The sequence below is a fragment of the Anopheles maculipalpis genome, chromosome 2RL (genome assembly GCF_943734695.1).
Source record: "Anopheles maculipalpis chromosome 2RL, idAnoMacuDA_375_x, whole genome shotgun sequence".
NCBI classification, from domain to species: domain Eukaryota; kingdom Metazoa; phylum Arthropoda; class Insecta; order Diptera; family Culicidae; genus Anopheles; species Anopheles maculipalpis.
The window spans coordinates 23,420,947-23,439,530 of NC_064871.1; the positions used below are offsets into that span (position 1 = coordinate 23,420,947).

The following is an 18,584-nucleotide window of genomic DNA, read 5'->3' on the forward strand; positions in this document are numbered from 1 at the left end:
GTAAAAATGTTTTAAGTTCGGTAGGAATTGATTTATAAAAACAAGTTACTCACAAAGTAAAAACACTTAAAAAATAACTGCAAATGCATGTGAATGAAGCAGGAAACACACATACACACACACAAAACTGGAACGTGGAGATACGGGTTAAGGGAAAGGAGCAAACTCCGGCAATGGATTTATCCTACCCAAAAATAAAACGACTCAAAAGGTAACGGGAATTACAGATTCTAGAAAGGATAAAAATAATAACATAAATACGCAACGTAAAAATTAGATGATCGTGAGGACATCTGCACCGTCACCTACCGAAAAGATTCAACCGGGCCTCGGCTTGTCCAACCTTATTGGACGCCTTGCACACGTAGTCACCGTAATGTTCGGAGGCAACCGAATGAATCTTTACCACAGACGTCGTAACATCGTCCGGTGAACCGATCTGGGAGATGCTGTAAGAACCACCGTTGTGAATCTGTTTCCCATCTCGGTACCAGGAGATGGCGGGCGCCGGGAACGCCTGTACCACACACTCTACGTCAATGTCATAATCAATGGCCTGGGCTACTTTGGGCCGTGGTACACGAATCACTGGTGCAAATTCTACCTCGAGTGTGATCGTTTTCGTATCCGTCCGTCCTACACCATTATCGGCCGTACAGTAGTAGGTACCACGATCCTCCCGACGAAGCCCGTTCAGCCGTAGCTCATTGCCGGCAAATGTTTGACCACCGATGGGTAGAATGGCATTGTACTCACGGCGCCAGGTAATGGTTGGCCGCGGATAACCTTCAGCTCGGCACACAAGCTGTGCATCTTCACCTTCCGCCTTGGTGAGCGTGTTCGTGTGCTGGTTCTCGAGAAGCATCGGTGGATGCCGGACCTGCAGCTCGACCGTTTTGGTGATTTTGCTCGTACTGTTCACCTGAATCTGACACTCGTACAAACCGGCATCCGTGTTGACGATGTCATGAATCTACGGAGGGAATGAAACATTACTTCTTGGGGCCTGTCCTCACTCGGGCGTTTGTAAAATTACCTCCAGCACGTAGTTAGCGGCATTGTTTTCCTTGGTAAAGTTCAAATGGAACCGATCTTCCGTCACAGCCAACTGCACCCCGAGCGAGATTATGTTGCTTTCCTTCGTCCGATCGCGATTGCTCTTCTGCCAGCCGACGATGTAGTTCTTCACGTTTGCGATCGAACAATTGAGCGTCACTTGTTCGCCAATGTCTTTGATTTGCTCCGGACTGATAAATACGATGCTCGGACTGGTAGAGGGCGCTTGCTGGGCATTTGCTAGAGAGGGCGGGTTCGGGAGAAGTGGTTTGTAAAATGAATAAAATTTCATTCAATAGTCCTCTCCTCCAATCGGCAACTTTTTTCGGCACAGTTGATAAGGCGCGTGTGTGCCTCTCCATCGGCGCTGATACTACCGTTTGAGGGACGGACACGCACAAAGAAAAGAGGACTACTCACACAGTGTCAATCCTACGCTAAGAAGCGTAATGAGAAGCAAATTAGTCCGTAACTGCCACATCCTTTGCAGGGAATAGTGCAGCAGGGCTGCAGACACTGCGCACAAGGGTTGGTGAGTGAATATATGCGTGCGATATGCCTTGCTGTTCGGCTTTTTTGGTCACCCTCCCAGGGATGCAGGAAGCGGATGCTCGATTTCGGCGATTCTGCACGATTGTTTTCAAGGTACTTCAGCGTCACACTACAACAAGAATAAACCATGAGATGAGAGATAAGGCAATCTTTACGCATGCTAGTACGCTGGTGAAAGGTCGTAGAATTTATTCACAACACTCACGAATAAGAAATCACAGCAAATTAGCTTTCCTGCACTGATGTTTGGAATAAATTTTCTAACGCACTGTGGATGTTTCAAAATTCACAGTTTCATAAACTCGGAGCAAAACGCACCCGCACACGCAAACGGCACAATAGAAAATGAAATTCTCGGCACGGGGTGGAACAAACAATTCCACGAAAAACATAAATCGTACGGCATCCTCCACCAATACCAGCGCACAAAGACCGGCCGATGGAGCGAGAGAGAGAGAGAGAGAGAGAGAGAGAGAGCGCGCACGCTCGTTATATTACTATTACATTGCGAGAGAGCGAGAGCACAAATGCATTTGAGATGAATCTCCAAACAAACACACACACGCCAGAAGGATGCTGTGCGTCTCGTATCGATTGGACGCACACACTGTTAAGACCGACAAGGGGTAAAGAATGTCGATAGGGGTTGCTATGGAAACCTCTGTACCTGCTTTTCCTGTGTGGGAGGAATTCCACAAACTTCAGCCGACCGCAAGAAGCGTGGTAGTTAAACGTGATGAGAAGTTTGGTTTTTTAAATGATTTTTTGTTGCTTTCGATTTTTAAATTCCACTCTCATACACATACACACACGCGCGCTGTAAACCGTGTACACGCTGAACCAGATACAACCCTTCTTCTCTATTGTGTGCGATGGTGTGCCGAAGGAAAGTGAAAAACCTGTTTTTCATTCAAACACACACACGCTCACCCTTTTGAAAAAGCGGCAAACCGTTTCAAACGATGCATGAAACGATGTAGCTTATCCAACTTTAGAATGTCACCCGTTGTCATTCTTCTACCGGTGTGTATTGTCCGTGTGTGTACACCCCTAACATCACGGACCCCGGTTGTACTGGTCCGTGATGTAACTTATACCCCGCCGTGATCATCGTCCTTTTAATCTCAACCCAACAACGGGTACATCGGCGGGGCAAGGCAAGAAGTCAGGCAACCAGGCAGACAGACAGGTAGCTATTGCCTTTTCGAAGGCTCGACCATGTTTTGAAGCCATACGAGTATAACGAAAATGCCAAATACGGTGCCATCACACACAGCTCTTTACACACGCCGCCTAAAGATTCTAGACAGCCCGGTCGGTTCTTGTGGAAATACCACCCTACACAACTCGTTCACCACTCCAGACGAAAGGCTCGAAATGATTTGTTGTGACTTACGTGGTCCAGAGCGACCGGAGAATAGGGTTTGTCTAGAATCACGGACTCGTCCGGAAGTGTTAAAAACCATTCTTTGCAGACACTTGTGTTAGAACGTGCTTTGCGGCATATGTTTTCCTTGTTCCGTATGCAGACATGCGAATCGTAAATCATTCCTGTTAAAGTTGGATTTTCTCTTGAACTTGAAATTTTTAATGCTCGAAATGGAATAATTAATAAAGATGGATTTAATTCTACAGCCATTGTTTAAACATTATCTTATCTTATTATCATTATTAGCTTTACTATTTTATAATGTATGTAGAAGAAAAATAAGAATGGTGTTTTAAAATTAATTTACAGAACGTTCGGGATAATTTTGACAGTTACATTTTTGTTTATAACTCGTGATGGAGTTGGCATAGGAAAACAAGCAATACGTCATTCGACAGCTAAAAGTGTACGGAACAAGCAGCGAAAACGTTCCGTGATAAAAAAATGCCAAAAAAGAGTACATTGTGGAAGCGGATCACATGCATCATGATGATCCGCGCCGGACACGACAACCGCCGACACGGTTAACACCCAGAACAACCGGTGGCTGGCTTACTGCCCGGCGGACGTGCCACGGGTGCCGCAAACCAAGTTCCCCCAGACGGTGATGGTGTTTTCCTGCGTGTTTCCTGCCAGGAGGATTCCGCTCCGTGCCATACAGCCTCCAAAACGATAAAGCGGTTGGCGGCCAATTTCAACGACTTCGCCGCGCCGAATGTGTGGCCTCCCAGCTCTCCGGAGCTTAATCCAATGGATTATTTCGCGTGGGGCGCGGTGAAACGGGACACCAACAAAACCTCCAGCAACACCAAGGCGGAGCTCGGGTCCGTTTTCGCGGCCCTACCCCGCGAAACTGTCGCCAGGGCTTGTTCCCGGTCCCGGAGACGGGTGGGGGCCGTAATAGAAGCCGAGGGCGAATATTTTGAATAAAATGAAAAAAATACATGGTAAGCTATTATTTCTAAAACAAAACAAAATTTCCTCGATGAATAATTTTGCCATAATTTTTTTTTCTTTCTCTGTAGGTGACTGTCAAAATTATCCCGAACGCGAACGCCGAATAAGCTAAATAAGCCTAGCCACTTTATATGCATCAATAAATAAAATAGTATTATTTGACATTCTTATATTGTCTTATAAAATTTTATGGATTGGGTATTGAAGAACTAGCTGCTTCGAACAAACTATCCTATAAAACTTTCTGACTCAAAAACTACAAGAGAACTGGGCTTGAGAACAAGAAGACTTGTAATTTTTTACTAAATTTTGATTCCCAGTAGTGGGATAGTAAGTACTGCGTATGGGATCATGAATTCACTTGTTTAAACATTATAAAACTAAATGCTATATTATGCAGAATGTGAACCCATGGTAGAGGAGAAAGCGTCGCCGGTCTTCAAACGGCAGGACCAGGGTTCAAGTCCCATCTGGTTACTATATAATATTCCAATTTATATACGTTCCGGAAAGGACTAACTATCCAAATACAGTATTATACAAGCATATTATACTAAGTTTCCATTAGGTACACCAGTACCGGTGTAACACCTTCACCAAACCATATCAATCAAGCTGTAAAATTATGATTGTATTGTCTATATTTCTAGCTCGAAATACAATAGCTCCTATGGTACCATTCTATGCTTCTGACATCATCAAAAGCAATTATGCGACAAGACGCACGACACCATTAAACATCCTTCACGCCGCCCACCAACTTCATTGATAAGAATGGATCATAAAAAAGCGGTTTCTCTTAGTACACTCCAAGCGACTGATCTCCTCACTGGCGCCAGCGAGCAGCGCTTTAAAGCACACAGCTGATTTTTCCAGCTTTTCCAGCGTGTATCCTCCCCGCTGTCAAGTGTTTATGGCCGTCACTAAATGTTATCACCAGCCACTAGCTGCGTCAGAACAGGCGAATGGTTGGGCGCTGTATATGACCATTTGGCGTGGTTGGTTTTGGGTGTCGATTGATGTTGGTGTTGCTTTATGTGCAGAAGCTATAAAGTAAAGGCTCGCATAAAGAAAATATGTTGCCTGCTGACTCATCCTTCAGCGAGTATTTAAGGACTACGGAAGAATGAAGTAAGAGATATCTAGGTCATCGGTAGAGAAAAGATCACAAATTTTATTGAAGGAACTTTTTTAGCTGAAACTTGTTCGGGCTTAGTTTTTTCCTACTTAATATTGCTTCTTTGCTTAGTAAATTAAAACTTTTTTTTATTACCTCGTATTAATACTTAAATATCTTCCGTTTGACATACGTGCGTTGGATCATTTTCACAACAATTAGCTTGACACGTTCAAACCAGCATACTGGCAGGTTCCTATGTGGAGAGGTACGAACTATGCCGAAGAAGATAATTCACCCTTAAACAGTTCCGAACCAAATTTTTTTTTATCCTTCCACCGCTGGCCTGTCATGCTGTCAGCAGTTATGTCGTGTTTTCCATTTTTACTCACATTTCAATCCTGTTGCCGTATCATCGCCTTGCAGACGTGTTGGCTAACACGAGCGGTACCGCTAATAGACGACAACAGGCCTGGTTCGGGTTTCCTATATTCCCAACTCGCCGGTTTCTCTTCCCCCGGGGGCGACCTTGGCCCCGGTAAGATGGAGAAACGAGACTATCCCACCATCTAATCGGTGGTAATACCCAGCCAGAGAACGAACGCATTTTCGCACGCCCTCGAACCGATGGCCAAGAGAGGACGTATGCGGAGACCGTTTCCTCGTTTGATGGATGACGTTTGGTGGCGCAAAAATAACATTTTCATCCAGCAAACCTGACCTCCCAAGAACGTACTAACCCCCACCAACAAATGGCGTCCGCCGGTTCGAGGCGAGGCGCATAGTTTTTCCTCTAACCGAACGGCGAAACCATTTCACTCACATCTGGTCGTTTTCGCTTTTCTTGGGTGGAGGAAAACCGAACCCTAGAACGCGGTTTCTGTCCCCCCCGTCGATTCCTTCTTCCGCGTTCTAGTCGCTCGGATGGGATGGTCGCGGCTAAACGGCGTCGCTTGGGTGATTCGTGACGTCATTGCCAGACCCAGTTCTGTCCGCAAAGCATGGAAGCTGGCAATTCCGGGCAGGTCAACAGTCAGCGATGTACAACGATGACGGTGCGCTGACTCCCTCGCGTTGTATGCGCTCTTAAAATGTTTTTACAGTCGTTGCCGGAACGTTGTCACTACAACGTGGTATCAAACGATGTAGAAAATTTGTGTTACACGGTTGTCGTTATTAGTAGTGTGCAATAAAAATGTGAGATATTATGAGCTATTTAAAATTAATGTTGATCGACAAGAGTTTGATCTTTTTTTCTTCATTTTTACTGAAGAAAAAGCACATTTTAACGATCCCAGTTTAGTTTTATGGAGGCTTAACATTCTTTGTTGAACAGATTTTATTAAATTGAAGTCGTGCTTTGTTTTATTTTTAATTTTTGAAAATTGTACGTTTTTGGCCCTCTAAGAATCAAATTGAATTAAAAATTAGGCTGGCCTAATTCCGACTCTAGCTATAGCGAATAGCTTTTCTTTTTGTAGAATCATTTAACACATGTGTATCACATTCGTTGATTTCATCGGTGCTTTCAACCGATTTGGTCAAGTTTATATCAGCAATTCCTCAGTATAAAATATTCCAATTTTAAAATTACTTAGATAATATCGAATTTTGGAACAGAAACCCCAAGCTGAGAATAATAAAATATAAATATTATTTAATAATAAAATCCATGGTTATGGCTTTTTCAATCGCATATACATTTTAAATAATATTTTTACTTCGCACAGACATCATCATAACTTCACCAAATATGTCGTCAATGTCTCAGAAATAATCTTGATTTATAATTCAATTAAATTAAAAAAATCCTTTTGAATACAATTTTCTTTAATCGAATTGTCGAAATCGAACACTCTGCTGGTTATCTTTAGCTTAAAAAAAGAATACAATCAGTACAACTTGTACGCTCATCACTGTACTACTGCTGCTGCCATGTTACACAATCGATCCGAACCATCCCAGGGCACGATGCTCTTCACCCGTGCCCCCGTATGTAATACCACATCCCTCCCACAGCACGCTGGCAAACTCACAAACCACCCACCGGCCAACTTTTATCCCCATCGCTCCACCACCACCACCCTTCCAATCAAAACCGTCCAACGTCAGCAATCGGTGCAAACAGTAATGCGTTTATTCAGCGTTTAGCCGTTCCGCGCTCGGTACATACATCGAACACAAGCCCCCGAACGTACAAACGGCGAACGCGCGCGGCGTCTATTTGAATCGGGACTGTTTGGCGCAATTCAGTCTACACCCAGAACTCAACCCGTGCGGTTCTGAGCCCGCCGCTCGTGTCGGAATTGGTGTTTGTTTCGCATTATCTGCCAGTTGCATAGCCGTGATCGTGATGGTGTGAAAAGAAAACTTCACGATCATGTACGCGTAGAGATAGCACACGAAGATTGCAGCTGACATTGACATTGTGGTGTGGTGTTTTCGTTCCGTTGCATCCGCAAACCGTTGCGGCCTACTCATTCACTCGCTCGTGCACGATCGTGCGAAAGTGCAACCTGGTTTGGAGTTGTTAGTGGCACAATTTACGATGTCATGTGTTTAATCGCGCGCTTGTGGCAAATTTGTGGACTGTTTAGTGTGTGTGTGTGTGTGTGTGTGTGGTAAATTGTTGGTATAAATAAAGTGTTAAAATCAGGGAACGCTTCCAAAACACGAAATTCATCATTCACAGCCGCATAGCAAAAATGCAAAGACGAAAAGTTGACCTGCCGTCGGTGGGAGTAAGATTTTTCCTAGGTAAGCTATCCCATACATCATCGCTGTGCACAACCGTCACGACCGTGTCATCTAATTAACTTGCACCTTTGTGCGCAAGATTGCAGCCGCGTATGGTGTGTTCATTTTTTCCCCGCAATCTAAATATTTTGGACGCCATTTCCTGCCAATCTTTGTGTGCACTTCTCCCAAGAGCGATCGCAAGATTAAGATCACATTCCACACAGCTGTACTACTTCCCCCATCGACTCACACACATGTACCGATCGATCACGCGGACTTCGATCGAATCGTTGGTGCGATAAATTGCGCGCCTCCATCAACTGCACATCCAATCCCGGTGGACGCGGTGTGTCGGTTTGGGTGGCACGGTTGAGAATATAAATTTTCCAGTGCCGATCCAGAGCTGCCAGTCACACGATTAGAAGCTATTTTCGGATCACATTTACGCTGCGTTTAATGTATTTTCATTCGGTTCCTGTGCGTGTGTGTGTGTGTTTATGCGTCTTAACTCAACCGATTTTTTTAATGGCTTTGATTCAACATCTCTATGAGTGCCGGAGGAAAAACATTCGGGAGAGTGCTTTTTCCCTCCTAACGATATGGTTGGATCGTAACTGGCAGTGATTTCCGTCCCGACATGCAAGTGACCCAAAACGGACTTTCCAGAGCATGCTTTATGTGCCATATGCCCTTTTCGCGTCCGTGGAAGGTTCAAGTGCGAACGGAGCTACGAATAAGGGAAGCGAAAAAAAAAGTCGATAAAAAACGGATCTACTCATAGTACATGAATCATGTAGCCGAACATCTTCACAACTGTTTTGAGAAGATAAATTTAGAAATTCCAACATTATCTTCAAGGCTAATATTGACGAAATCGAACGCGATCGGAAGTGAACGTTTTTTAAGATCGCTTCCAAACACATGCGCACAATTTTGAATGTTAAGCTTGTAATGCTCATTTTTGCCTTTTTAATTCGTTTTCCATTGGTTTATGTTTCGCGTTTACAGAAACATTGATTACACCGCAAAAAATGGATAATTCCTAGTAATCCTCGTAGTGACTTTATTGAGACATTGTTAGCCAAAAACGTCACTGCAATGTTTTTTTTTTTTTTTTTATTGAAATATTGCTAATGTCAAACATCAACAATGCCTTGCCGTACTGTTCCTCACTGTACCGACTTTACATGTCCATTACTAGACAAAATAACTTAAACATAAACTCCTTCCAAACCACCCCAAAACATTCACCCCGAAAACTTTGATTATTTATTTATTTTATATTTAAATGAAAAAACCCATACTAATGGAAACAAAACGAGCATCCGGTGGGCATACTTAAGCCTGATGTTCGGCGTTTAAACGGCATGTTTAGGTTCCCCCAAAATGAGAAGCACGCACTCGTGCCAAACGCATAGCTTCGGAGCACGTTACCATATCTGGACGCGCGGAAACGCTTGACAGTGCGCGTAGGCCACCGGCAGCAGCTTTGAAGCGCCCGATACTTACAAGCCAGATTAAAACAGATCACTCGATCGATGGGTTACGTAGGTGTCTTGCGAACGTACGATCGCTAACGAAGCAGGGCGAAAACAATGTTCACCAGCATGTTCCCACAATACGTTGACTTTTTTGACTGACTGTAGTAGAGTCTATCATCGATCGTTAATTGATCACCTTCCTCACACATGAAACAATGTTTTGTCATTCTATGAGAGCTTTTTTTTGCTGCGTCTCTACTAATATATTTGTACCACGCTTGCGATCATAATCCCTTAAAACGCCAACAAAACCAAGACGTGTTTTTATCGCTAATTCCAACCAACTTTACGATACCAAATCGGGCAGGCCTCATGAAAAACGCCAAACGCTCGGCTCTTTGTGGTATAGATTACTGATGCTTAAAGTCTAGATTAGCTCGGTAGTACGGTAGTGGGAGGGATCTTCCCTTGGTTAAACATTCGTACCAATTGAACGTTAAAAATATCGCGATTCTCACCAGTATTCCAGCACACACTTGCGGCGAGCGTGTGTTTACTTCTCCACTTTAGACGGCTAAGTGTTGTAGCACTTGAAACCGACGTAAACAGTAGCGGCGTAGGGTAAAAACTCAACCCTCCTCACAGCAAACGATCGTTAGATCTTGAACTTGAATTCTTGCACTCCCAAATGGAGGCTACACCGCCCATTCGGCAGACCAGCGTGAAGTTCGTTTGATACGCTGCAGGGCTACCTACTTACGACCCAGAACGGCCTAGAATGGAGACAAACAAACCCCATCATCCTCCGCACAGTGTTTAAAGCACCACGCAAATAATCAAACACATACACACTCGACCGAGCATGCTCGATCATCCAGCAATCGTTCGAACGGTTCCGGAAAGAACGGAAGTGTTCAAAGTGTTCCACCAGTCAGCGCAGGAACGCTCGCAACAGATAGATCTGGACCTTAGCGAACTCAGAACGTCGTGTGGAGAATGCCCACACACAGGCACAGCTCGGCAATTTGTTAGGGCGTTACAACAGCTATCAAACAGACGACCGCCATCTGAATTTATTGCATTCGTCCTTGATAGGAAGACCAGGAAAGGGATGTGAAGGACGCCCGTATTGCGTAAGATCTAGTAACAGGACGCCTTTTTGGGCCGCTCATCTTCTTCCATGTCCACGCTACAGTAAGCATAGCGACAAAGTTATCCTTCGTCTAAGATCAATAAATTAAACCGCCGCAAAGAAAAAAACACAGACAAACACAGCCAACCCGCCCGACCCGTTGGCTCGGACGCATTTTTCCCTCGACAACAAACAAAATGTTCTACGAAAATCCAACATGTGCTTTCGGTTCCGGGGGAAAAATAGTTCTGAAGTGAAGGTGTGTGAGTGTGATAAGAGACCTCCCCTATCGTCGTCCTTATACGACGAGAGTGATGCAAAGAAAAGAGATAAATGGCAGATGGAAAAACTGGAATGCTCCAAAATCGGTATCCGGTTGTTATTTTTTATTTGGGAGCTAGTCTTGCTTTTCTTTCTATCTTTTGCTTCTGTGTGACGAGTTCTCTTCCTTGCCACTTGCCACTTTTGTCCTCGTCCAACCACGCCTCCCAGCCCGGTCACCGTTACGGATGCTCTTTATGGCGGGTAGAATAACTGGCGCCATGCCAGGCGTCTGTCCGCGCTGTCCGTGTACCGTGCGGGATGGTTCTCTGAGATTGCTGTAGAGTGAAAGACGCCACAGATGAAAATGGTGCGCGGTTTTTTTCGATAGTTTTTGGGGACCATTTGCAACATTAAAACACCCATTTCGCGCCCGCCTTAGCAATGCACACATACCCGCCACACATACAGCAGCGTACAACACAATGAGAGCATCATCGACGCGAAAGCTGTTAAGGGCACAAATTCAATTAAATGTCAAACCTTCCATCGGCCGGGTGTTTCTTCGGTCAGCGGAGATTCCAAGGCGGATTAGACCTTCCGTGCTTCCGATTAATACACACACGCACTCACAGTGCCATAGACAGGGTCGCCCGATCGTTTGGACGGTCAAGATGGATCACGAGATTTGCTCCAATAACGACCGCCGACGGGTTGCGGCGATCCGGCAAACCGTTTCCAGACCGGGAATTTGATTAATATTGCATTACGCGTGCGAGGGAGGAATCCGTTTTTGATGAATTACATCTTAAAGCAATTAACCAGCGAATGGCGTTCGCCAAAGAAGTTTTCCTTCAGTGTTATGCCGGCAAGTGTTGTGTTCGTTTAGTTCATTTTTTTCAGTCTCTCTCTCTCTCTCTTAGTGTGCGAATAGATCAAATTGTTTAGCTGTGAGTAATGTAATTCGCGCTGGGATAGATTAACGGCGAAGGTTGGAACAAAAATGCGCTATTAAACTTCAGTGCAGTGAATCATTTGTAATTCAACGCACATGTTCGCCGGTGCAGTGTTTGCATCGGAAGCGATAGAGATAATTTTATTTACGATCAAATGCAGCTTGTATCACGACCACGTCAATTGAGAAGGGATTATTTCAAGTTGGATATAACATCATGTCCATAAGACGGTGAGAAGAAATGTCTTTGATGTGTGGCTATGCTCAGAAGATCTTCATAACCATTCCTATTGTGTAAAATACCGGTCCCAAGAATTGCAATTAATATATTTTGCATCTCAGTTAAGTAATGACATTCAAAGTAGCTGATTAAAAGTGATTATTTGTCATCTTAGCTTTACGACCTTCTAGGTCACGCCGGTCATCGAATGGCTTACTAGACTTGCCGATTCCGCGTAGTTGAACAGTCAGGCCTTTTTACGGGAAAACGACCCAGAAGGAATTTGAACCCTGACTGTACCGTGTGAAGACCGGCGCTGCTATCATCACTACACACCCGGTTATTATTAAGATTTTATTCGTCTCTTTACCGAATATCCAATTGAATCTTCTTTGTACCTAATCAGCATACAGTTTATAATTTAGAAGTTTTTTTTGCTATTGTCTAGATGAAGTGTGATGCCAAACTAACTAACGATCTTCGATGATCCCTCTTGAATTGTTCCGAACTTAGTTCAGAAAATTAATGTTCCTCACGTCACGACCCAGAAACAACACATTAGCAGCACACAAATCATATCCGTATGGGAGCATATCCTCCATTCAGCACCTTGCTTTCGATTCGTCTAAACAACAGAGAATAAATGTTCTTAACGCGTGCCGCCTCGCAGCCTATCATTAGGTCGTTAATAATGAAAATTAGTTTACAATCCATCCATCCAACAACGGAAAGTAGCACAAAAGTGCACGTCCACACATTGGAACCACACGACCACAAGAAACATAAACCATTCCACCAGCGTCGTCATCTTTGCGTAAATCATCATCATCCACCAATGCATTGCAATTTCTTGTGGTTGTTTTGAATTTTCCTTTACACCGCATAAACCACCATCAGCACCATCGACACTCCCTCGATAACGTTAAACATGCCTGCAGGCCCTTTGCAGCGCGTTATTCGATACCCAACGTTCAATCAAATCCATCAGCCAACCCGTTTTGATGTGATGATGGCGCAATAACGCTTTTCCACCTTCTTCCGAACAATTTTCCCTTTTTGGGGAACGATGGAAACATTTCCGCGATTGCTTGTCTTTGTTTAGTTCCTTAGTAATCGTTTGAAAAACCCTTTCCTTCAATGCTACGACCTCACCATATTAAGCAAACAAAACACGCTCGCCCGCGCATTAGAACAAGCGCCGTTTGGTCAGGGAGTTTTGTTTGTAGTTGGGAAACGGTTGCATAATTCCTTCGGCTCCGATCGATCGATGGCCGGTCATCCTTTGTATGTTCTGTTTACAAGTTTGTTCTGTTTTTTTTAAATCTCCCATTTGCTTGATGATGCAGCACTGGTCATCCTCTTGGCAACGGTCGGCCAAACGATTGCCAACGAGTTTCAAGGAATACGACGGTCCAAATGCCAGCAGAGCCGTGATCGTACCCAGGTGAGTTATCGCGCGATCAGACGAGCGTTTGATCAATCTCACCATGTACACGTGGTCTTTCTTTCCGGCGCAGATCTACGAAGGTGTCGACAATGTGCTGATGAAGCGACTGCAAGCGCTACGGACGGAAATGCGCACAAGAACCTCCACACAGAGTGCCGAACTTGACGCCTATCTGGTGCCGATGTACGACGAGCATCAGTCGCAGTATCTTATGGAATCGGACCAACGCATACGCTTTTTGACTGGTTTTACTGGTACGATCGGTGAAGCGGTGGTTCTAATGCGCTCGGCCGCCTTCTGGACCGATGAGCGCTTCATAGAGCAAGCCGATCAGGAGCTAAACTGTGCCTGGAGATTGTTCCGGAATGGGGAACGTCCAACCGTAGCCGAGTATTTGCTTTCGGAGCTGTCTCCCGAGGCACGGGTGGGTGCCGATCCGCAGCTAATACCACACGCGACGTGGAAAGCACTCGAGACGGAGCTGAATGCCGACTACATCCGGATGGTGCACATCAATCAGAACCTGATCGACATGGTGTGGGGAACGAGACGTCCCGCTCCACGGTCGGGAGCTATTAAGGTACATCCGGTGCGCTTTGCTGGTGAGCGCTGGGACAGCAAGGTGGCCCGACTGCGTGCCAACCTTACAGCGCTCCGGTGTGATGGTATGATCGTAACTTCGCTCACTGAGGTGGCGTACCTGTTGAACTTGCGCGGCACCGATATCCCACACGTGCCCGTGTTCAAGGCGTACCTGTTGGTGACCCATCGGGAGCTGATGCTGTACACCAACACAAGTCGCGAAACGCTTGGACTGAAGAACCACCTGAAGGCTCACTCGTGCCACAACGAGAACTGTGTCCAGCTGCGCGATTACGGTGATGTGTGGCGTGATCTTCGTACGTTGGCTCAACACTGGCATCGGTTTCTGGTACCGGCAGCGGTTGTTTTCGATACTGGTGCGTCGGAAGCCATACACGCCACTCTACCGCGTAACATCGTGTACGAGCGACCATCACCCATCATATTTCTGCGAGCGCAAAAGAACCAGGTGGAGCGACAGGGGATGCGACAGGCCCACATTCGAGATGGAGTTGCCATGTGCGAAGTGTTGAGTCGGTTGGAAGAGCGGGTGAGTAAGAGTAATACCGTACGATCAAATCAATTAAGGGTGGTCTGTGGCATGTTGTACGTGGTTAGCTATAACAACAAGGTGTAAATAATTTCAATGTGAGAAAATTCACAAGTCAGAAGGTAATACTCGTACAACAGCTGGATCGTCGAGTATTTAGCAAATAAACAATTTGATTTATTTCGTCAATTTTTTTGCATTCTCCTGTTCCCTTGGCAGTTTATTGCTGGCGATCACATAACCGAGATGTCACTGGCCCGTGAAATCGATCATGCCCGTAAAACGCAAAACAACTCGGAAGGAATCGCATTCCCGACTAGTGTCGCCTATGGTGTACACTCTAGCCGACCGAACTACACACCATCGAATCGTACCAACATTGAGCTGTCCGAGGGAATGGTACTCATCGATTCCGGTGGTCAGTATGAGGATGGTACGACGGAGGTATCCCGTACGCTACATCTCGGTGAACCGACGGCTGATCAGATTCGAGCCTACACCAACGTACTGATCGGTATGATCCGGTTGTCGATGTTGACGTTCCCCGAGAACCTCAAACCTGCCGAATTGGACGCTTTGGCGCGAGGACCGGTGTGGGGTTCGATGAATGACTATCCGCACGGAACTGGTCATGGTATTGGTTCTTATTCGGCTGTACGGGAATGTAAGTAACGAAGGTGTAAGGTTTATTTCGATCGATTGTAGGTTTCGGTAACGAGTTCGTTCTTCTTCTTTTTATAGCTCCAATCAGTATTTCTTATACGGCCAAGCAGAGGTTCACCTTTAAGGAGGGATACTTCTTTTCTAATGGTATGATCTTTTTTATTGAGGTTTGAAAAAATAACATGATATCTGACGGCTCTTTCTTCTTCTAGAACCAGGATACTATAAAAATGGTGCCTTTGGAATTCGACTGGAGAATGTCCTCGAAGTAGTAGATACGGGCAAGATGCATCCAACGGGACACAAATTTCTTGCCTTCCAGGATGTAACACTCGTACCATTCGAATCGAAGCTAATCGATCGTACTTTACTTAGTGTGCCTGAGGTAACTATGAAAAGGTTGTCTCATAGATGATGCCAAACAATCTAAATGAAATTTGCTCTTCTTTTCGTTAAAGAAAAAATGGCTTAATGACTACAACTCACGCATCCGCCAGCACGTTGGCAGCGAACTGAAGCGAAAGCACAAAATGGACGCATTTTACTGGATGATGAACAAAACGCGCCACGTTCCGGAGTATGTGACCGAGGCGGATTATAATGGAGTCGGTCAACTTCATCACGATCACATGACGATCACTGGAGCTTTAACGATCGCACTAGTACTACTCGCACGATTCGTTTTTTATTGAATGTCGTTTTTCTGCATGAAGAGGTGTCCGAATTCCGTAAAGAAAAATCCCCCTGGTGCCATTCAAAGCTCCGTGTACAGCAGCTGTACTTACAATCTTCCATGTTCCCTGTAGAGAGATCAAAATTCAACCCCACTCTAACTCCCATCGTTGCAGAATCGCGCTTGTGTCCATGCGTGTGGTTGATCTGTTAAAATGTGTTTTATTGCCTCTATACAGCCATCAATTGGTTGCCGAATTCAAATGCTATACTGCCCAGCATTCGCACTTACGCCACACAATGTGATGCGACACAAAAAAAAAAGGTTACGGACGTAATGTGGTTAAACAAATCTAAGCAAATTATTTACAAATCTCATCATTGTTGATCTTGAAATGCTGATGGAAGGATGGCTAACGATGTAAGATTGAAGCCACTGGCGAGAAAGAGTGATATTTTATTTATTCTGTTTCAGCGGGTCGCAAGCCAACTAAGCACTAAGAATTGTATGTTTCACGAAGTAATACAACAATAAACTAGTCTACACCAACGATCGCTCTTGTTAATCTTTTTTTTGCTGATTTTATAAATTTTAAATAATCGTTTATTGGTCAGCTCTTTCAGGGATAAAGTTGAAACCAGCATTTTAGGGAATTTGTAACGGCTGATGAAATTCAAATTTTAAAAATACAATTTTTCTTCTTCCAGCCATTGAAGCACCCTGTGCTTGATTCAAATCCGTGCAGCATTGAACTCTGCGTTATAAATCAACTCGTGAAGCACGATGTCAAAATCGGTATGGTTTTGTTTACCAAAATATTGCCACCGTGATTGTACAGAGAAACAATCGAACGTGCCGTGATTTCTCAATTTAAACAAACTTTTACCAGCTGTTTTGCTATGTACGCAAGCAAATTTACTATTCACAATCAGCAGGAGTGATTGAAGTGCATAAAACATAATCAAAAAACTTGAATGTGTCGTGCAAAAGTGTATACTTTACCGTGAGCAACAGATCGCAGCAATCGACAACTCAGTTTCGGATAGCGTTCCACAATGCCGAAAAAGATGGGAATCAACTCGAAGGCCGTTGAGGCCCGGGAACGGAAAGCTGAAGCGAAAAAAGCGGCCACCGATAAGGCAGCCAAAGCAGCCGAGGATGCCCTCTGGGTAGATGACGACAAGCAGTTGGCGAAGAAAAAGAAGCAAAAGGTATTGGGCAACTAGTGCATGCGCGTAATTTGTAAATTGTTTTATAACCGGCTTGTTTGTATCACAGGAAGAAGAGGAACGACGCAAAGCGGAAGCGGCCCGCAAAAAGGCCGAAACCAAAGCACTACTCGAGCAGGAAATGAACTCCATCAAGACAACGGCCAAGGTACCGGCTGCCAAGGTAACACGATCTCAAATCGAGTCTGAAATAGAAAAGCGCAATCGTGCCGTCGAGGCAGCAGCATCAGCAGCCGCCCCGAAACCGAAAACCATCCCGAAGGAAATACCGATTGAGGAGAATCTGAACCGTGTGATGGCAGACACGGAAGTAGCACAAACGATTGATCAAGCCATCGCGGTGCTGAGTGTGGGTGATGCATCTGGCGCCGATCGGCATCCCGAAAAGCGTATGAAGGCAGCCTACAAAGCTTACGAAGAGGAAGAGCTGAAACGTCTCAAGCAGGAATATCCGTCGCTGAAGTTGTCGCAGCTGAAGCAGATGATTTTCAAGAACTGGCAGAAGGCGCCCGAAAACCCGATGAACCAAATTTGAGTCTGAGTCTGCTGGTGCCGGATGAAGCGTTTAAAATGCTGCTGAAACGTGCTGCAGGTGTGTTACTTTACTTAAGCTAAGAGCAATCTATTGCAACAATGGAATATCTGTTGTATCGGTGTCGGTCATTCTCTACTGATCGGTGATGACACAAAGAATGGTTTAGGTTTGTAATTCGATTTATTGTCTTATTATTTCATTTCTTACACAGTACAGAACCGTTCTCTCTAAACGGTCACCGTTCGTAACTTACTGGCTAGTGAAGGTTTTTTTTACCGTACTTCTTAACCTGGCGCTTGCGTTCCATTCACTTAGAATCCGCAAGCATTGCGCAGAAGTGTTGATTGTATTTCAATTTATTTTCCTTGCAATCTGCTTTAACTGCTTTTCATTACTTCATGTTTTCATTGCCAAAAGAAAACGGGAGTATAGAAGATCTGCATCTGTATGTTAAGTTTGCTCAAAGGGGAGAAAATTTAATTGATTCTGCCGTTACATGCCGCTCTCCTAGCGCCCACAACGGCAGTCGTTATGCGTTGTTTTTTTAATAAATAAATAAATTAATTAATTTAAATGAATATTCTCACTCGCTCTTCCAGAAGCAGCAGTGGTACCATCATTGTAACACTTTAACGTTAGCACATATGGTCGAAATGGAATTTATGTATCCTTACGTCTAGCTAGTTTAACCAAATGGTACGGATTAAGGAAAGGCTTTTGTCGGTCTTCCTGCTGGGAATCATTTTCTACGCTAGAACATTAATGCTCAAATGATCAAAGAATACCCCCTATTTCCCACCTCAGCTTGGTTAGGAATTATGTCTGTCGCTAGTATCAAGTATCCAATATTAAGCTCGGACCATCGATTTATCGTATCGCTTCGTTCCTTTGCATCTTGCTTACACTCTAGACAAAAAACCAGTAAACACCTACTACCTCCGTGTGAATTTCGTTGCTTCCGTTGCGTCTGGTGCAGGTTTTGGATTGTGGCAGCCGTGTTTATTGA

At 44.7% G+C, this 18,584-nt stretch overlaps 6 protein-coding genes across 8 annotated transcripts in view; 4 read left to right on the forward strand and 2 right to left on the reverse strand.

The window, feature by feature from the left end:
- LOC126556771 (uncharacterized) overlaps positions 1 to 18,584 on the forward strand; it is a 364,167-nt gene that overhangs the window by 181,220 nt on the left and 164,363 nt on the right. The window lies entirely within an intron of this gene.
- LOC126557752 (lysyl oxidase homolog 2B-like) overlaps positions 1 to 18,584 on the forward strand; it is a 249,133-nt gene that overhangs the window by 76,191 nt on the left and 154,358 nt on the right. The gene's annotated exons all lie outside the window — the stretch shown is intronic.
- LOC126558142 (uncharacterized) overlaps positions 1 to 18,584 on the reverse strand; it is a 459,948-nt gene that overhangs the window by 40,486 nt on the left and 400,878 nt on the right. The window lies entirely within an intron of this gene.
- LOC126558359 (lachesin-like) overlaps positions 1 to 18,584 on the reverse strand; it is a 346,936-nt gene that overhangs the window by 269 nt on the left and 328,083 nt on the right. Inside the window, exons 1-4 of one of the 3 annotated variants that reach the window (XM_050214361.1) lie at positions 1,477 to 1,542; positions 1,037 to 1,296; positions 310 to 973; positions 85 to 230 (exon numbers count right to left, since the gene is read on the reverse strand). In XM_050214361.1, coding sequence (XP_050070318.1) covers positions 205 to 230; positions 310 to 973; positions 1,037 to 1,296; positions 1,477 to 1,537 — 1,011 coding nt within the window. In that variant the 5' untranslated portion in view covers positions 1,538 to 1,542 and the 3' untranslated portion in view covers positions 85 to 204. Of the gene's footprint in view, positions 1 to 84; positions 231 to 309; positions 974 to 1,036; positions 1,297 to 1,476; positions 1,543 to 18,584 lie in introns of those variants that run through there. The other 2 variants (XM_050214360.1, XM_050214359.1) reach the window with 2 other exon arrangements.
- Positions 13,233 to 15,833, forward strand: LOC126559902 (xaa-Pro aminopeptidase 1; the record flags this gene model as incomplete). Its single annotated transcript, XM_050216069.1, has 6 exons — positions 13,233 to 13,343; positions 13,417 to 14,478; positions 14,698 to 15,142; positions 15,220 to 15,288; positions 15,354 to 15,526; positions 15,600 to 15,833. Coding segments are annotated over 6 exons (2,094 nt in total), but the record flags the coding sequence as incomplete, so codon positions are not given.
- On the forward strand, positions 16,784 to 17,619 carry LOC126559050 (coiled-coil domain-containing protein 124). Its single transcript, XM_050215152.1, has 2 exons — positions 16,784 to 17,025; positions 17,093 to 17,619. Exons 1-2 carry the CDS (start codon positions 16,870 to 16,872, stop codon positions 17,576 to 17,578), a joined length of 642 nt encoding a protein of 213 aa, XP_050071109.1. The 5' UTR covers positions 16,784 to 16,869; the 3' UTR covers positions 17,579 to 17,619.

Coding starts and splice junctions, on each gene's coding strand:
- LOC126559050 (XM_050215152.1), top strand. CDS start 16,870: ATGCCGAAAAAGATGGGAATCAACTCGAAGGCCGTTGAGGCCCGGGAA. Junction 17,026..17,092: donor CGAAGAAAAAGAAGCAAAAG/GTATTGGGCAAC, acceptor TTTGTATCACAG/GAAGAAGAGGAACGACGCAA.